This window comes from Excalfactoria chinensis, chromosome 5 (genome assembly GCF_039878825.1).
Source record: "Excalfactoria chinensis isolate bCotChi1 chromosome 5, bCotChi1.hap2, whole genome shotgun sequence".
Classification (NCBI taxonomy): Eukaryota; Metazoa; Chordata; class Aves; order Galliformes; family Phasianidae; genus Excalfactoria; species Excalfactoria chinensis.
In genome coordinates, this window is record NC_092829.1 from 20,916,833 (window position 1) to 20,936,780 (window position 19,948).

General features: G+C 50.4%; 1 protein-coding gene across 1 annotated transcript; it reads right to left on the reverse strand.

The window, feature by feature from the left end:
- Positions 1-116: 116 nt before the first annotated feature.
- VSX2 (visual system homeobox 2) lies at positions 117-18,809 on the reverse strand. Its single transcript, XM_072338597.1, has 5 exons — positions 18,356-18,809; positions 17,190-17,274; positions 14,913-15,036; positions 2,189-2,369; positions 117-1,536 (listed from the first exon to the last, which is right to left on the reverse strand). The coding sequence occupies exons 1-5, from the start codon at positions 18,786-18,788 to the stop codon at positions 1,220-1,222; spliced, it is 1,140 nt and encodes a 379-aa protein (XP_072194698.1). The 5' UTR covers positions 18,789-18,809; the 3' UTR covers positions 117-1,219.
- Between the last annotated feature and the right edge of the window lie 1,139 nt (positions 18,810-19,948).

Sequence of the window (19,948 nt, forward strand, 5' to 3'; positions counted from 1 at the left end):
TTTGTGTTGCTTGGAGCTCACTGAAGTGTTTCTGGGTAAGGTCTGAAACTTCACCCCTCCCAGCTCTGGCTGAATTCATTTTCCTGGAAAAAGTGACCAGATTCACACACCGTATTCCAGTTTAGTTTTATTCTTGTTCATATCTTTACAGAAAATGGCACATAAATCACAGGTTCTGAATGACTAGAAGTTATTACAGCTCCATATCTCAAACACCTCAATACTGAATTCTTTTCTCACTGTATGTACATTATTTACACACCGTGGGCTATAATCTAACACGCCAAACAAACAGGGGACAAAGACAGATGGGGTTGGATGGAAGGGGTTAATTCTGACAGAATTAAAACAGCGGCTCTGGGGAGATGGTTCCTCACTGGGATAGAAGGGTGATGTCAGCACGGGATGCTGTGAAGAACAGTGGGTTTGGCTGCATGGGTCTGCGTGCACATGTGGGGTCAGTGAGGAGACGTATGTACACATTACAGTGTGTGTCGGGGGTGCGTCTGCATGGCTGTCATTCCCTTCAGGGCTCAGAAGGAGAGCAGGGCAAATTTACCTCAATAAATACCTTGGGGAAATGTTGTCTTGTCTGAGAGGCTTTAGCTGTGTGTGGCACTGGCCTCCAAGTACGTGTGGGGGAGATGACGGTGTAGGCTGGGGTCACTGGAGGTGTGAGCTGGGAACGGGGCATGGCATCTGCAAGCTAAACCTGCGTTTCCTTGCGTAATGGAGGCAGAAATCAGCCACTCCAAACCTGCAGCCCCATCCCAGCAGCTGTCAGTGCTGAGCTGGGAGAGCCATGTAGCAGAAGCTCAGCATTTCACACACACAGGGCCATGGGCTCATTGTACCAGGGGCAGAGGCATCCCCTGGGGTGTGGAACACAGCAGGATGGGGCATGAGGTGAAGGGGAACTGGGCTTCGATGGCCTGGAGGAGGCTAGACCCAGACCCACAACCAGAGGGACCTGGAGCTGCATCCTGCCCTGGGGTGGTGATGGAGGTGGGGATGGGCTGGGGTAAGGAAAGCCCTAGCAGTAGAGGAGTGAAGGACAGGGCTGCACTTCAGGGGAGCAGGCTGGGGACACCCTTTAGCCCCACATGAAGAAACCAGGGCCCCACACCTTGGGTGGGTGCCAGGCCTGGCCATCAGAGGGGGCTGAGACCCCCAGAGGGCACAGTATCTGTGAGGGCTGGCTTCTGCAGCCTCTGTCCCCCTAGATCAGCTTCTCCTCCTTTTGTGATGCACTGGACTTCTCTGTCTGCCTCTCATCCTCTGCCACCTCCTCCCCTTTCTCCAGCTTCCTTGGAGTGTCCCCCGCAATGGTCCCCAGGACTTTGGTGCTGTGCTCCTGAGCTTTGGCCCTGAGGGCGGCAATGCTGTTTTCTCTCAGTTCCTCCTGGGAAATGGCGGTTTTGGGATCCGAGCCCCTCTCTTCCTTGTCACCCTTGTCAAGCTTGGGCAGGGCCTGGCGCTCCACCTCCGTCTTCCTCCCCGCCTCAGCCGCTGCCTCCAGAGATTTTTTGTGCATCCCTAAAAAGAATTGTTGGTATTCGGGTTTAGAAAAGCGCCTGGGCATGGGAAAGCCATCTTGAACTGAAAACAGCAAAGATAAAGAGAGGCCAGAATTAAGGAAAAGCAGAAACCCTTGCTTCAAACAGCAGTCATGGCACGCCAGGCGCTCCGGCCCCGCGCGAGTGCAGCCCTGGCTTGGTAGGGACGAGGGTCTTAGACACAGCAGGGGCCTGGATTCCCCAGGTAATTTGCTTACTTGGATCAGGGGAGGTCTCCCTGCCTTTCCCTATCGGTTCCTCATACAACCCACCCCCTGCCTCCTCAGCTTCATGCAGACAGGAGAACCACCCACCGTTAAGATGCCCACAGTCAGTTCTGGGGCAAAACCAGCCTGAAAGTTCAGTAAGCAGGAAGCAAAGAGCAGGAGCACAGTAGGGCAACCACTATATCCACTATCCCTCCTCCACGACAAACAAAGAAAAACAGGGCAGCAGTCCAGCTCTGTAGGGTGCCGAGAGAATGGGAAGTGGGATGAGTGCAAGAGAGGTCTTAGCACTATGTACAGCTTTGAAGGGATCCTGAGCAAGCTGGAGTCCCATCACGTTTTCTCCTCACACCTCACTTCATCCTGACCTCCTTGCCACCCCCATGAGGCTGGCTGCTCTCTTACCCAGGAGCCATGGGGCGCAGGACTCCATGATGCCATCCTTGGCTGACTTGAGGATGGACTCAGGCAGCGGGATGGAGTGACGCACCATGGCTCCATAGAGCCCATATTCGGCCATCACGCTGCTCCGGCCCCAGCACTTCTCTCGCTTCCGCCACTTGGCCCGGCGGTTCTGGAACCAGACCTGGGGTGGAGGAAAGAGAGAGATGTGAGCACTGGGGGCAGGAGATCTGATGTCCCATCCCTGCACACACATGCTTGTGCAAGAGGATGAAGATAGGTACATGTACACCTTCCCAAGAGCCCTGTAGCTTTTCCCTCATACAACTGCCACTGTGTATTTCTCTCCCTCCTCCTTGCAGGAGCAACAAGGGCCAAGCATGAGAGCAGGTCCCATCCCTCCCTGCAGGATGTAATTAATTTGCCATCACGCTGTCTTTTTTCCAGCAGAGTTTGGCTCTCGTGTCTGGGATTTGCTTTCATTATTTACTGGGCGCCTGAGCTGCAGCAAGGGGCTGTGCGCCGCAGCGCCACAGGGACAGCAGAGCTGGGGGAGATGCTGTGGATAGGCAGGAGAAGGGGGAGCTGATCTGTGCCGCTTGCCTTGGATTCCCTGTTTGAAAAGACCCACATCTTCTCAGAAAATTGGCAGAATAATCTCTGAGCTGTGACCTGGGGGGCAGCGAGCAGAGACGCGGGTGGAGGTGGGGGGTGGCTCGCAGAAATCTATTAGCGCTCGCTCTCCGATTTCCATCCCTCTTGTCTTGACTGCCCTCCTCCCTCCCCACAACCCCTCCCTTCCCGCAGAGCAGAGGCATCAGCTTTAGATGAAAAATTGCTCGAGGTCTATTCAGAAGGAGGCAAAGGAAGAGTCAGCCCCAGGGGCAGCCCGGGCCTGATTGAAAAATAAGTTAATTTCAGTTTGAATCGATGGGCCTCAGGCACTGAAATATCACGGGAAATTAAAGCAGCTGGTCCCTGGGGAACCACGCCATTGACCTGCGCTAATTAATGCCATGGAGTTACCAGTCGCCTCTCCGAAAGGCAGCCCCTCCCTCCCTGTGGACACCCCAAACACCTCCTCATTTAACTAATTAGACTCACAGAAAATTGGGTGTTAATTTGTTTAGGATTTTTTTTCCCCCCCTCCTATTTTTTCCTTTCCTTTCCCGGAAAGTACACGGCAGAATGGAAATGAATGGCGGGGTCTCTCTGGCAGATGGATGCTCGGGGTCACTCCGCAATCTTCTCCGACTTGATTGCTTGATTAGGTCGTTAGCACATTAAAAAAAAAAATTGCTTGCCGTCTGGCGCTGGCCTGATGAGTGGGATGAGGCGGGAATCGCCTGGGTAATTTATCTTTTTATACTGCAAAGAATTTGATTTCAATCTGCAGATATATGGAGGTGCCTTTGACACCTGTTTAACATTACAGAGCTGACAGCTTAACCCTCCGTTGCCTCAGCCATGGGGGAACACAGAGGGCTCTGAGACCCCCAGCCTATGGGGACAGTGAGACCTATGTCTAGGTGCAGCCTTGCTGGGCCCCCTCAGAGCACAGTGAGCTCACCTCTTTCACCTGCCTGCCCGGAGGGGACTGCACAGCACCCTCTGTAGGGATAGAGGACATGGGCTTGGCAGCTGTGATCCCAGTTTCTCCTGGCAGAAGACCCCCTGTGCCCAGCAGAGGAGATGTTACGGCCAGGATGCTTCCTGAAACGTGACAAGCCAGCATCAACTCTGCAAAATCCAGGGGACAGCACCTGCCAATCTGCCTTGGTCTAGAGCTGAAGTAACACCTCTCTGTGTACCCATAGCAGCTTGCACAAATGTTCACTGGGATTTTCAGCCAGGCAGTTTTTTTCCACCAGGTACCAAGTGGGCAACTGTTAATTCTTCAATTCTTACACTCAGGTGCTTCCTCACTGAGGCTTTCACCATCTCTCTCTTTTCCCTTCTTCCTGCCTTGTTGCCCCAAACAACTTATCCCATACTCCCCCTGCTCCATGGCCAGGTCTCAGTCCTGCTACAGCAGTGGTCGCTCTTAGTGCTTCTCCAAAATCTGTTTCTGCCACAGGGAGACCATTTTTGACTGGCCCTGGTGGAAAATTTTCTGTCAAAATGCTGATTCAGTTGTACATAAAAGCTGTGTCTGGCCAGTGGAAGCATAATCAAAATTATCTATGGGTTTCTTCTCAGTGTTGTCTTTTAATCTCATCCACGTAACAAGCAAAATCTATGCTACAATGCCAAATGGACAAATCAAAATGACATCAACAGCCTTGTAAGATCATTAGATTTCCCAAATCAGTTTTTGAAATTTGATGGGAATTTCCTCATGGTTTTGAAGTGGGGAAAGGAAATGTTGAATAGGCAGAATTTCTAGCAGGAGGGGCTGCCCATCCTGTTTTGACACCACCCTCACCACCCCATCCCACACATCATGGTGGGATGAGCTCCAGTATGGCACCTGCAGACCCAGTGCAACACCAATATGAATGGGCAGTGTTATTCCCTGGTGCTCAATCTTGTGATCTTGCTCTCAGTCAGTCCTATAGCTCCATAACCAGGACTTCCTTCTGGGAGATCTTACTGCTTTCTTAACGTGTTACCAACACTTTCTTATGCCTCCTTTTTGAGCAGAACTGTGCAACAGGTTTACAAATGCTGAGGTATTTTAAGTGGTGTTGGTGCATCAGCCACAACTTGTGAAAATGCAGGTATTGATTGTAGGTATCCCACTTTTCCTTCCTTTATAGTTTCTTTTCAATTTACTTCAAGTTTTGGTATTTTGTCTTCTTTGGCCAAAGTTGTTTTTCCTCTTAGATGTTTGTTCCTCTGGCTTCATAAAATTTGGTCTGCTTCAAGTAATGCTTAGCTTTGTCTATATTTGGACTTGTTCCTTCCCACCCTGTGTGCTCAGCTTCATAAATGCTGTATTTACCCCCACAGCTTGCCTCTCGTTTGCTTTCCTCTGGTTCTCCATGACACAGCACAGGGTAGGCTGAAAGGGCTGGGTTTGTACTTCCACACTTGATGACCTAAAACCCATTATTAATTTCAGACTGTGTTTACTGAAGCATATCGGATGTTTTTGCAAAGCTATCACAATCTGGTAGGCGAAGGCATTTTTTGGACCAACAGTCTACCACTTAAGATAATTTACATCCTATTAATATTTCACCTCTGAGAAAGATGGAATGCCTGTTCCAGAAGCCCTAGCCTCAGAATCTGGGTAACAGTGAAGTAGGTAAATCTGCCTCGCTATTCTTTGGTTTCTTGGCAATGACCAGAAAACCCAATAACTGTCTTCCTGAAAGACAGTTTTAAGCATCCATCTGAATAAGGAGAGATATTTCAGATATAAGGAGTAAAAAAGTCTTGAATTAGAAAAGGATATGAAAAGTACTTCGCTATGTTGTAGGGTAGGAATGAACGCTAGAGGGAGTAACTGAGCAGAGACAGCATTGGGTAGGGGGTAAGGCGAGGAAGGACGGGGAAGCTGGCCAGACTCTGGGAGATGCTTCTTTGTCTCACCGTAGGCACACTTGAAGACCCCTCGTTCCCATCTGCTGGCACACTGGAGAAATTCATCCACCTGTATTGGCTAAAAGCACTTTCTTCATACCCTTTCCCGAGAGCAGAAAAGAGGAAACAGGTCACTCCAGCCTGAAGGAGCTCATCTTCCAACTCTCTTTAGAAAAGGATCTGGCGCTGCTTCCTGGCTGACCCTCATCAGGCAGGAAAGGGAAATGTTTCAGTGATGCACTGTGATATTTCCAAGGTTTAACGCTCATGAAACTTGTAGCTCTGCTGATGGCTATCAGCAGTATAGCTGTTCCTGTCCCATTGCTCTGATAGCATCCCAGATTTTGTGTTTGCTTTACCACAGGACACATTAGCTTTGGGGTCCAGCCATGTGAGCACACTACCTGCAGCAAATGCCAGCAGCCTTCAACATCATCTCCTGGGTGCTTGTTCCACATACCTGTCTTTCCCAGACCCCTTACCAAAACCAGCAGTACTGGAAAGCCTTACAAGTGGAAATATTTCTAATCCTACCATCATCTAATTTTCATCCTCAGTGCCCACTGCCCCAGTCAGTCAAATCATAGGCACTGTGCACTGCATTGCAGGATCACAGCACTTCAGAGCAAAAACTGGCAAGGTTATTCTTGCCAGGTTCCTCCTCTGAAGCACAAATGATGACCGATCCTCCTTTGTGTTATTGATAGCGCAGAAGAGCAAATTGTAGTAGGAGGAATCTCTCATTTTGCAAAGGGACGAGACTCAGTGTGTCCTTGTTATCCACATTCATCATATTAGTTTGTTTACCTAATCAGCTCCTGAAACACTGTCTGCTAAAGAGAGAAATCTGCCTGAGAGTAGACATGAGCCAGGAATCTTAATCAGCAAAGGGATTCTTCAAGGCATCTAGGGTGTTACTGTGTCCTGTTTCAGTGCCTGAGCACAGTCTAAGACCTTTGTTGGTTACAGTAATTTTCTTGGCTTCTGTTTTCAAAGCTGACAGTGGCTATGCTCTCTAACAAACAAACAGTTAAATTCCCTGCCCAAGCACTCCTCGTGCCTTAAAAGAAAACACCAGTATAGATAATGGTAAATTTTCCTTCACCATATCTTACATGGTGCCTTTGGCACAGTATTTCACCAGGGTTCTTTCATGTTAGGAGCCTTGTTGATTAAGCACAAGATGGTCCCAGCCCAAAGCAGCACACGCTGGAACGTCCACTAGATGGCCACAAGCAAATGTATGTACATATGTGCACAAACAGCTGCAGACATACGGACACACCAGCATGTGCCTTTTGCCACGTCTGCGGAGCTGCTACATACAGCTGTTGGACAACCAGAAACTAAGAAAAGGAACTAAATCCCAATACAATGGTAGAGAGAGGAGAGAATCTTCCCTGCTCGTGGGCTGCCAGCCATCTTAACACTGTCAGTTCTCTGATAAACCCATGGCTTCAGTCTTCAGCTAGGGGAGCCAAGCTATCACTCCGTATGATTCCTGCAAAGAACTGATCTTTGACACTGAGTGAGGATACAGCTGAAGATCCCTGTTCTTCCATACCAGGAAGTCCAGAAAGCTTTCTGGACTTTTGTGACATCGCCTTTGGTTGTAACCCACTGTCATAGTGCCACCCAATGTCACGGTCATGTCTTCTCAACACTCAGTTCTACCTGACAACAATGCACCTCCCTATTCCTTCCAATACAAGCCTCTAACTGGGAGTAGCCACAATTAAAACCTCCACTGAAAGAAACAGTGACATCACCACTCCTGTGCTGGAGAAGGCCAGTGACCTGGCTGGGAACAGTTATGGAGCTGTTCTTCACTCTGCTTACATCTTCAGTCTTTCCCTGAGCATCTCCCCATCCACACTCCTGGGACCTGGGGCTTTGTAGAGTGTATTGTCACGGCATTGTAAGGTCTGACTGGGTACTGGGACTTCCCCAGATCCCTGCCTGCAGTAACCACCCCAGGAAAGCTTCCAGTCACCCGACTGCTGGAGAAAACTGCAGCACTTGTGTAAGCCTGGCAACACTTTATTGGTATCTTTTCAAACGTAACGTCAAAATTATTGGCACTGTTTATGGTGACATCACTTTCTACGGCTGGCATAAAATGGGTATGAAGTTAAATGAGAGCAGTAAAGGTTGCACATGGCCTGCATGGCTGATCACAGGGTTATCATTCCCACACTTACTAACACTAGGAGAGAGCTTTCTGAGCTGACATTAGAAGGAGCAATTCGCTTACATGACATAGGAAGAATCCTCCTTCCTAGTAGCTGGAGTTGTGGCTGACCACTTGGCTAACAGATCCAACCAGACATACTGTGATAAGCTGTAAATCAGTACTCACCTCTTGCAAGCAGAGATACAGCAGTTCATCCAAATTCGAGTATCCTCCAAGCCAAATTAGCACGAGACACACTTGGAATATGGGTCAACACAACACCTAGCAGAAGTGTGTCTGACAATACCATACTGCAACTCTTGCAGGCCATGCATGCTCTGGATCTCATGCAACAGCACCAAATGTGCAAATACAACTACTATTTTCATTCTATCTGACGTATGCAGACAAAACTGTAAATATCTCACCTCACCTAAGCCCCAGTGCGTTTTCCCAGTAGGACCCTAATCCTTCTCCGTCTAGCATCCCTCTATCCGTTGCAAAGAGTCAAAGACAAAAACTCAATGATGAATGAGGGAATGTAAGGAGGCAAAATCACTCTTGGCTAAAAAACATTTTACATGACACCCCCAGTTCAAACCTAGGGTATTCACCTGGCCTTGCCATCCTCATCAACCTAGGGAGACATCTGTCATTAACACAAGGGATGATACTGCACAGAGCATCTATCCTACAGGTGCTCACAATCAATGCTGATGGTAAACCTGGCCTCCATTAACCAAGCTGGTGTCCTGCCTGCATAGCACCATTTTACCTTATTTTCTGATGCTAAAACTGCTCTGTACCTGCTCTGAAATAGAGGAAACATTGCAAGTGGTCTTTGTAAACATCCATATGCAATGAACTCTGTGAACACAGCTTCTGCTGTGTTATGTGTACATGTGTGCACACAAGTGTAGTTCTACGAGAAATATTTACGCTGAAGTCTCCACCAGCTAAGAAGCAACCTGCGAGCCAAATCTCACTCAGGACTATCAGCCATCTCACTTAGGAAGATGCATGGTAAGGATGGTATTCACAATTCCTTGTCTTGCACAATAAGCAATCCTTCAGTAGGGTCTCTTGAATCCAGGGAACAAAGAGGATCACCAGAGTCAAAGATCAGGCCAGAACAGCAGCCTGCCTCCTGACCATGACTCCAAGAGGTCAGATACCCATCATGTATGTTTACATGGTCAAGTTGGCTTGGTCCTTCCAAGGAGCTGTTTCCCTGTCAGCAATATTGCACACATATTTACTCAGCTCAGCCTCCCTCTGGGTGAGCCAAACTTAAGTTGTTGAGATCTATCAGGGCAAATGATAAGCATTATACAAATAAATAAATAAATAAAAAGGGATCCATTGAGGAATAAGGAGAAAAGTAAATTAATTGTGCCTCCAAAGCACACAAATTATTGAAGCATTAAAATAAATCTGGAAGGGAGGAAAAAATTATAATAAAATGTCATTAAGAAAAAATTTTAATGCAACCATCAGCAGGTCTTCTCTGCCAGGTTAGAGGGGAATTCACTATTGAACTATTGAAGTGACTAATGAACAACAGCACCTCAGCTAGTTCAGAGAAGTGTTAAGAAAATAGTTGGATAAATGTGGGGAAGAGACCCTGAGTAGTTACAGTGTGGCACTGACCCTGCAGAGCCATTGCTCCCTCATTCTCCCATCTTTGATGGCAAAAGGACTTGCCAAGGCCTTCACGGCAATGGCCTATGGTTTTGTTGGCAGCTGTCTTCCCTCACACAGAGAGAAAAAGTGCCCCAATATTTGGAGGTGTCTGACCTTAGGAACAGACTCTCCAAACCACAGAGAAAGCACTGCCCCTTTTCCCTCTTGCTACTATGGAGGAGCACACCAAAATCACGCTGTCCCTTATGCTGTGACAGCTGTGAACGTCTTGCAGGGGACAGAGCAGAAAGCAGAAGACTGAGACATCCAAGGTTGTCTTAGTTTGAATTTCTGTCCCATTTAGAAATTTGGCCTGCAGCTAATGGAAATCAGGGATGGAATGCAGAGGGTACATGGAGTGGTACATGGAAATACAGAGGTACATACGGCTATACTGCCATCATTGCACAAAAACAAACAAGCAAACAGAACACAAGAAAACAAACCAGCAACAATGGCAAAAGGAAAACAAACAAAAAAAACCCACCCACAATTAAATAGTGCCTACAGCCCCAACTCTACCCAGGTAAATCCCACAAACAGGGCAGGGTACCTGCAAGGTCTAAGTGACAGGCAGGAAATTCACAGTAAACAGGTGTTCCACTCTGTCCATTCATCTTCCTGCCTCATTTTTTGCTCTGTCCAAATGCATGTAATGAGAGACTTTTCAGATGGCAAACCCAGGACTGCAAGGGCCCCTGTGTTTGCACACCACCCAGCCCTTCCATTTACAGCTATGGTAATTAACTCGTAAAGAAAGTTTTAGCACATGAACTGAAAACGGGCCATAGATAAAGGGTAATGAAAACACTCAATTACAGAAAGGGCCAAATTAAACAACTCTTAATTGAAAAATGAAAATTAATATGAAGTTAGATGAACTAAACAAGCACAATATTGAAGAGGCAGCAAAGTGGATGAACCTCTCACATACCAATTAAAGACATGAAGGCAGAGATGCACCATACGCTACGAGAAGCACTCATAATAATATTCTCACCAAGCCAGTAAGCTTTATTAGTGTTATTACTCTCACTTGTACACTTCCTACATCTCTAAAAGCACAGGGGAAGTTAATGACATTTATCCGCTATCATACTGCTGTGGCTTGTCCCGGTGCTCAGGAATTATTGGAAAAGGTAGCCAGCATAACTCTTCAGCTCTATTTCATGATTAACTTCTTGCAGGGCTCTTAAAAAAATAAATAAGTAAAATAAAAAAGCTGTTGAAAAGGTTGACTCACACGCAACAGTAACATTTTCAGCTTCTCTATTGCCTTGATAATCTACCACCAAGCAGCCCGCTCATCCTGGTCATTCACCTCCAGCTGCACGGTCACTATCAGCTTGATGCATGGGTGGGAACCCGCTGGCCCTGCGCCCAGCCTAAGCAAGAGGATCACCTGAAAATAGCCAGGTTCTCACCTACTGAAAGCAATTATGACAGGCTGGAACCTCAAACCTTGGAAAGATCAACAACAAGAGTACTCTCTGCAGCACTAAGAAATCCCCTGGAAGCTCTTACAGTCAGAGATTCAGAAGAGGTCAGTGACCGCATGAAGCAATCATCCCCATTCCACACTTACATTGTGGGATTAGGGATGAAATTCATTCCTTTGCAAAAATAAACACTTCTGACTCTACTGCAAGACCTGGTAGCCAGGATCCTCTTTCTCAGGGTCACACATCCAGCAGCTTGACGTTAAATACTCCATCTGGGTAAAAGAAATGCTGGTCCATCTCAGTAAGGTTCCTTCACCCATCCCTAAACATAGAGCCTATCTGCTGAACTGAAGCAAGCTGGACCTTTTTTCTTCTTCTTTTGGGAAATACTTTTGGTGTAAATGCTTCCCCCTGCCTAACTCCCTGAATAACTACCCCTTCTGGCTCTCCCATTCCTCTTCAGCTCTTCAGGGTCTACATTGCGGTACATAGATGTGTCAATCTGACAGCAGCTAAAACAATGCATTCCCAGTCACAGGTTTAGTTGGTTTTATCCTGGTTTCAGCCAAAGTGAACCCCAAGCCCCTCAGCTGAGGAACAGAGCTTGCCAGATGCACAGATAACCCTAACTCCCAGGCATGGCACAAGCACCACCATGGCATTCCTTTGGACTGATGGAGGAATTCTGAATATCAACAACTATCCCATTCACAGAAGTGCTTTATAATCATTTGGCAACACGAGTTGGCCTTTTTTTTAGCTTTTGTTCATCCTTTTTATTTATTTATTTTTAATAGATTTTTTAATACTGATCTCATTAATTGATGTATTTGTTCAGTAGAAGACATAGTGCCAGCATTTGACTGCGATGCTAGTCATATGCAGTTATTTCAGTAATCCCAAAGCAATCTGTTACTGACCTTTAGTATTATAGATAATGACATTTAAAGTTTGAAAATGTCACATAATTAATTCAATAGAGATAACTTATCTAAATCCACATGTTACATCTAAGAGAATCTGTTGAGATAAAGGCACTAGTTTAAGTCAAACATTTGAATGTTTGTCAGCTTGTGGCTGTTTTCAGCACTTCAAGTTGTCTATTCAGGATATACAACCCCACAGATTTACCCCACCTACATTGTATGGGAAAGGCTGGGTTTATTTTAACAGCAGCACTCCAACTCTTCCGAATATTTTTCTCCATGCATTGATTAATGTGGTCTATTTCAAGTACTGTGCAAAATGACCACAGTGACATCTGCTCTGACTTGTGTCTTATTGGGAAAAATCAAATCTTCTTCCCCATGTTGCCCAATGGGAGGATGCTCACATTCCTCCCAGCAGCAGCCAGTTCAATGCAGGTGACAGTATATGCAAGGCAAGGAACCCTGCCTTGGAAAAAAAACATGTTCATCTTCTCTGTAAATGGAAGATTTGAATATCTTTTCCTGAATTCAATATTCTCTCAAACCAATAACTTTTGTGGCCTCTGATGGCTATTTGTAGTGTTCTGCTGGAGGTTTTACACGCAAGCAGTTCCTATATATCATTCTCTCAATTGCACTCTCTGAATTTCACTTTCATATTGAATTTCATAGGTGATTTACTTTCTCTTTGACTACTACCTCCTGAGAAATAATCCCATGAATGAAAATAAGGGGCAGATATCACTCTTAGGCGAGGATCCAGTGGGAAACTGCATGAAATGCTGCAAGTGTTCGCAGCATGTGATATCCACAACAATCTGAGAAACCACGCTCATTAATGAGCTACAGGAGAGAACAGTGCTGAGAGATGGGAGGAACTGCAAGCTTCAGTGAGGACACAGAGATAAAGACCTCCCTCGTGCAGTTAGAAACACATGCAAGGGGCAAAAATAAGATGATACGAAGTTGTGAATATTATGAAAAAGGGAATAAAGATTAATTATTGTCTACCTCTTCCAAAAAGAGAAGTATGTGAGATAAAAATGATGCTTTTGGATTCAAAGCAAGATGTACTTCATTCATGCAATTCTGCTGTGGAAGCCTTTGCCACAAGATACTGAGGTATTAACATGGATATGAAACCCTGGTAAGCTCTCAAAGCACTCCGTAGCTATCATAGAGTACTGCCCTGCTCTCCAACCCATCCACAACACCCACCTTGCATCATGGTCTGAGCTGGTGGCCATGACTGTCCTCAGAAAATGCTATGAGGGGAGAAATACTCATACAAAAAGAGCTAAGCTGAACCACAAGGGGAAATATCACGAACCATGACCGAAGCTGGGAATTGATTTATGACACAAAATAAGAGGTATGGACAGGGAGACTTCATGTAGCATGTGGTAAGGGATGCTCTGGTGCTGACTCTCTGGAAAGATCAGTGGTGCTCAGGGCTTTTACATGACCCTGATGCTCACCCTCAGGCACTCACACAATGGATGCCACAGGAATTCTGTGGTTTCTCTTGATTTTCCCTTTCACGATGAGCAAAGTGTCACTTGAGAGGACTTCCTCCATGAATACTTGTGCCTTTAGCAGCACCTACTGCTCAGAACATCCACATCACTGGGGGCTTCTGCTGGCCTCATCTGCCCTGAACTCTGGGGCGAGGGGTCATGGAAGAGAGCTCTCTTAGGTTTAAAAGCTCAGCAGTACAGGAAGAGTTGTGGTTGCTCATTAGCCTGCTACAGAATGACAGGCAGCATGCCAGAAAGCTGGAATGATTTAGCCACTTCTTCCTTTCCCAGTCAGATAAAATAATGGCTCCCAGTGCCAGGAGGATGTCCCAGATGTGAAGCAGTGCATGCAGTGCACAATGCATTCCTGCCAGCCCAGCAACAGATGGTGGATGCAGGTAGCACTGACCCTCCATGGATCCCTTTTCCCCAGGCTTTTTAACCTACTCACGTGCAGAAATGACTTATCATCCAGCTCACGCTCTCTAGAGGCAAAAAATTGGGTCCTACTGCTCACAGAGAAATCCTATCTAACGGCAGGTAGGATTTCCAACAAAGGGACTTCTGAAGTCCAATAGAAACACCATCCATGCACAGAGTGTCTACAAGCTGTTAGGTCAGCAGGAGTCCCTCTTGGCACAATGGGCAAGAAGCCAGCTCACTTTGAAACCAGGACTCACTTTACAAATTCACCTAACAGCAAATATGGCACTCTTGTAAATACTGCATCAGCAAAAATGGGTTCAGGAGTCGGCCATTACATCCCTATTCCTCACAAGCAAACTGGAGGGAGCCAGGCACGAGGAAGTTGCTGGAGTCCACCCTGGTAGACTTCGTGTTGGATCTGCCCAAGAACATTCTGCAATGTCACCACAGGGCTGGCACACAAGTAATGACCAAACATTACCAGAAAAATAAAGATCCACAGAAACATTCAGGGAAGCTGCATTTGAAGAGGCAAATGAGTGAACTTGCAGAGATGTGCAGACATCCCAACTGAGGCTCACCTCTCAACTCTGCCCACAGTGGGGCCAACTACCTGCTGTGGCCCCTGGATCTGAGTGCAGAGGGGCACAGACAAATCCATCTCACACAGATTGTCCATCCAGACCCAGACTCTCGTCACATACACTACCAATACCTCAAAACCCTACTGACTTTCCTCGCACAGCAGTTCCCCTTCAAGTGATTAAAGATTCCCTCTTTAACACACACACACACTCCAAATCACCACTGCAACATCCCACATGCAGCACATGTTGACAGACAAACCTCACATACAAATGGACAAAGAACAGCTGGTCTGGCTGCCCACATGTTTAAAGCAGGGAGTGGACAGCCTGTGGGGGGGTTCAATCTGAGAAGCGAATTCTGTCCCATGTGCCTCCTTTCCTCCAGGTTGGGATGATCATGGGCAAGAGAGGCAGGACAAGGAGACCCGAGAAGTACTGTTACCTGTATCCTGTCTTCTGGCAACTCTGTTTTCATGGCCAACATCTCTCTAGCATACACATCAGGGTAGTGAGCCTCATTGAAGGCCTTTTCCAGCTCCTCCAGTTGGTAGGATGTGAAGATTGTCCTGAGGGGAGCAAAACTCTTTGACCAAAAAACATAACAAGCAGCAAAGGAGATACAGAGTCAGAGAAATTAACACAGATGCTACAGAGAGCTGAGTAATTGATAAAGCATAGCATTTCCCCTTTGCCTCCTGTGTTTTTGTGCACAAAAGGTCAGGCGTCAGGGTGAAAGGAGGACCAGAAAATGCCCAAAGACAGATCTTGGTATAGTTACAAATCACCTTCCTGGTCAGGGACACCCTACTGGGGACATCCCCCCGCAGCCAGCAGGGAGCTTCCCCTGGCCTCTGCTGAACCCTCCCAAGCCTTTACCCACGCTCTGTGCTCTACTGCTGTACCCCACCCTTCCTTGGGGTGATGCCCCCAGGAGCACAGTGCCATCCCTCTCTCCACCTTCACACTGGTTGTTCCCACACCGATACCCGAGTTGCTGCTCTCTGCAAGTTGGCATTGCCCTGTTGCCCTCCAGGAACCATCCTGGGCAGGCAGCAGCCTCAGCACTGCTGGCTCTTGGGACAGGCAGACTGAAAAGCCAGCAGCTGGGACACCAAAACAGCCAAGAGCCCTTCTCTGGGGATGGCCAAGAGGTCTCGAACCACTTCCACACCCCAGGGACAGACATTTTCACCCTAAAGCCCCGCTGCATGCAAGAACACAATTTTCAGTAAGAACTCGCATCACTCTGATGGCAAAACCGAAAAACCGAACAGCAGACCAATAAAAATCCTACCAGAAAAACAGCAACAACTTGCAAGCTTTGTTCAAGGTAACTGCGTTAATTATTGCCACATTAAAGAAGATACAGCGCTCGTAAGGGACAGTTAAAAAATAAATGGTTTTGAAGGATATGCAGGAGTTTCAGGGAAGCCACAAAATTCCAGAGAGCACAAACAGAAAGTCTCAAAAATATCCTCCGCTATTTGGAACCCGAACGATTCTGCCAGATGGATGGCATTACCTACAAAAGCAGCATGCAAATGCAAGGCACCTGCCCGCCGTCAGCTCCCGGTTCCCACTCACAACGAATTTCATTCCCTTTTCCAACACTTTTCGTTCCCACAAATGCGGGAAATCTGGTGACAGCACACGGCGGCTCCTGCGTCGCTTCTCCCCGGGAGCAGAGGAACGGCGCTCCCCTTTCGGATCCGGTTCGGCCGCGGAGCTCCGCACCTCCCGCTACGGGGCAGTGCCCGGAGCACACCCGGCTCTCCCCGTTGCGTCCCGGGCAGCCCCGGCCCTGTGCGGTACACACCGCGTACTCCCGTTAGCTACTCTCACCTTGCAGCTATTTCCGAGCTATCGGCCTGTCAACTGCCTCGGTACAACCAAAGCCTTTAACCGTTCCTTACAAAGTATATAACCACCGATCAGTGCTACGGGTCTGTTGCTGTTTGGAGCTGGAAACGGAACCGTTTTGTATGCCGCTTCCTTTCTCAAGGAAGAAACGAATCCTCGTTGGCTCCGGAGCAGCGCCTGCCCGGCAGCACCCCGCTAGCTCAGGCCGAACCCCCGCATCTCCTGCTCGGATCCCCCGGACCCAAGCAGCCGCTGAACTTTCGCTGGGGCACCTTTAATCCACCTCCCACACCGTGGTGGGATTGATTTAATTGCTCCATAGTCAGCCCCGAAGGACGATGCCCAGGTGCCTTTGTCCCAGCCCTGCGGCCGCAGCAGTGCCACGACCCGGAGCGGGAGGTTCGTTTCCTATTTTAAAGCACTGACATCCAACTCCATTTTCACTGCGGGAGGAGCGAGGGGAAGCGAGCCCCAGCGCACCCTCCAGAGCGAGTCTCCAGGCGTTCTGCGGGCTGGGACTCCCTCCCGACCATTGCATCTATTGGCGAAACATTAATTTTTAAGTAATAATATGTCGATATCGCTGATAGAAATTCTCCCTCGCTGACAGCCCATTTTTAGATTGTTAAGCTTGGAGCAAGGAGCACTTTCGGTTATTTCACCGCTTCGCTTTGGGACTGGTTGGGGATTTTTTCAGCCCTAACCCGCAGCTAGAAAACCAAACCAAAACAAGCTGATCCCCGTTGCAATTCCTGCTCCTATGAGCACGTCCCGAATCCTACTTGTGGACGCGAAGCGGCAGCGGGGCCCGGCGCTGCCGGTTTACTGGAGGAGCTGAGGGGCCGCCGGGCTTTCTTACCTGTGCCGCCTCTTCTTTCGTTTCTTGCTCTGGTTGAGGGAAGATTTGGACATTTTGCGGTCGCTGGAGGAGACATCCTCGGAATCTGCAGAGAGAAGGGCAGCGGCCGTGGGCTGGGGCTCGCTCCCCGCCGGGGCGCCGCAGCTCCGCTCCCTCCGGCATCTCCGCCCGGAGCTTTCGTTGCGATCGCGGCTCGGCCGGGGACTGCGGGCTGCAGCCCGGCCCCGGCCCGGATCCCGCTGCGGGCGACTCGGGGACACCGTATCCCTCCGGGAAGGGATGCGAGCCGGGAGGGAGCTCTCACCGTCCCTTATGTCGCCCGGAGTCGTTTGCGGGGCTGCCGTTGTCGTGCCGCCGAAACGCGGAAACCGCGATCTCAACAAAATGTAGGAAACTGAGGCAGCCGCGGCCCCCACCCAGCGCCCGGGCACCCGCTGCCTCCTGCCCCGAGGCGGGGGACCCGCGCTGCTCAGTTGAAACGCCGGGAAGGCGGAAAAATAAAGGCTGCTGCAGCCACGGGGAAAAACATCGCCGGGAATGGCATCTGCCCGCGGCCGCAGAGCGTCCCAGGGGTGCTCGGGCCGGGGGTGTTGCGAGCAGGGCGGTGCCGCCTTCGCCCCTCGGGAGACGCCGGAGGTCGGAGCCGGGAGGCGCGTTTCGTTGAGGGCCGCCTTGCCCCAGCGCTGGCCCCGAGCTCCGGCCGCTTCCCGCTCGCCACCACCCCGCAGCCGCCAGCCGAGGCTCCGCGCTCCCGGCGGCCACGCTGCGGGAGGGGGCGGCGGGCACGGTACGGGAGCCCCGAAAGGACGTTCGGGGACTAAGCGGGACATCGCTTCCCCCCACTCCGGAGGGACGGGGGCGGCCCGGGAGGGGGTCTGCGGGCGGCTGTCGCCGTCCAGGAACTGGATGGGAGCGGGCCTTAATTTCTCAGCAACGAGTTGGGGCCGCCGGGGCCGGGCTAGGGCCGCTCCGCCGGTGTCCGGTGCAGCCACGGCCCGGGCTATCACGGCACGGCCGCGGCCCCAGCCGGGGAGGGCTAGTCCCGAGCTCCCTCGTTCTTTTCCTCCTCCTCGGTTTCGAAACGAAATCACCTCTCCGCCGCCGGGCACGGGGCTCCGGAGGTGCCTGCGGGCGGCGGTGCCCCCGGGGGCCGGGGCCGTGCCTACCTGAGCTGGCCGTCTGGCTGCTGTCCAGCTGCCCGGGGGCTCGGGCCAAAGGCTGCAGGTGGACGCTCTGCGGGTCGGAGAGCACCTCCAGAAAGGTGGGCTGCGCATAGAAGCCAGGGATGCCGCCGGCCCCCAGCAGCCCCATGCCCACGCCGCCCACCCCGGCGGGGCTGAGGACGGAGCGGGCCGCCAGCAGGTGCCCGGCCGGCAGCGAGTCCAGGGCGGCCCGCGGGTGCGACGGCGGTTCCTTGTTCAAGCCCAGGATCTCCTGGATGCCGAAGCCGGTGCAGCGAGGAGGGGTGGGCCCGGAGCTGGGCTTGGCTCCCGCCGCGGGGGGTGGTGGTGGCGGCGGCGGGGCGGCGGCGGCCGCGCCGTCGGGCTTGGGCTTGCCGGGCAGGCTGGGGGCCAGCGCCGCGCCCGCTTTGCCCGTCATGCTGCGGCCGTCGGTCCCTGGTGCCCGCTCCGGGAATGCCTGGGAGCCCCCGGCTCAGGCCCCTTTTATCCGCCCAGCCGGGAGCCCGAGCGGGGTCAGAGCTGCGCAGCCAATCACAGGGGCCAGCCACGATTAGGGATGCCAAAAAGCCGCCACCGGCACCGGCGGTGGTGGAGCCGGTGCCCGGCGGGGCAGGCCTGGGAGCTGGGCTCGGAGAGACGGGGCCTCTGCCGCAAAACGGGGCTCTGGCCTGTGGGGCAGCGGCCCGGGGAGAGATTCGTGCAAGAGCCTCTGGGGAAAACGCCGGATCCGTGGGTCTGCGGCTCGTGCCGTGATCAGCGCTTGGTCTGCAGGGAACTGGGGTGCGTGGAGAGGACCTCGGGACTGAGGCTGAGCTGTGTTCCTTGAAGTAGGGTAGGGCTGAGCGTTATGTGCTGGAGAAACATCTGGATTGTGTCATCAGAGGACCAACACCGCCCGCCCACGGGCAGATCCTGAGCCACACGGTGCTGTGGTAGTTGAGAGCATCTCTCACCACCTGTGTGCACAGGGCCACACCTTGTCCTGCATGCCTGACACCAGCCTTTTCAACATTCACTGAAGAGAAATCCTCAGGCATCACCTGTGTCACTCACTCAAGCAGGTAGCCCCTTCACAGCATGTGCCACTACAAATGGGGGCTGGGAATGGCTACGGAACCTGGGATCTGTTCAGGATGGTCGCAGTCCTTTGGGATTGCCCAGCAGCCACAGGCAGCACATTCACTGTGTCTGGATTGTTGGGAATTCCAATTTAGAGTCTTGGCCTGCAAAGGTTTCAGGGCTACTTCAGATGCCAGATATCACACCTTCCCTGGACAAACCAAGAGCACTCTCACTGTGATGGAATACTGCTAAGAATGTCCCCTGCCAGACCACCACATCTGAAGCCCTTTGAAGTCCTGTGGCTCCCCTGATCAGCACAGGTGCTGGGGCAAATACATGGCACCTGCACCTAAAGAACCGTCCCGGGCTCACACATGGTGCAATAATGCACAGAGGCAACATTTCAGCCTGAGCCCATGTTCTCAAACTTCTATGGCCACCCCCTTCCCCTTCTTGCCTCTTCCAGGCCTGACTTTGCATCCCTACACAAGGAAAGGCATAATTATTTGAGGATGA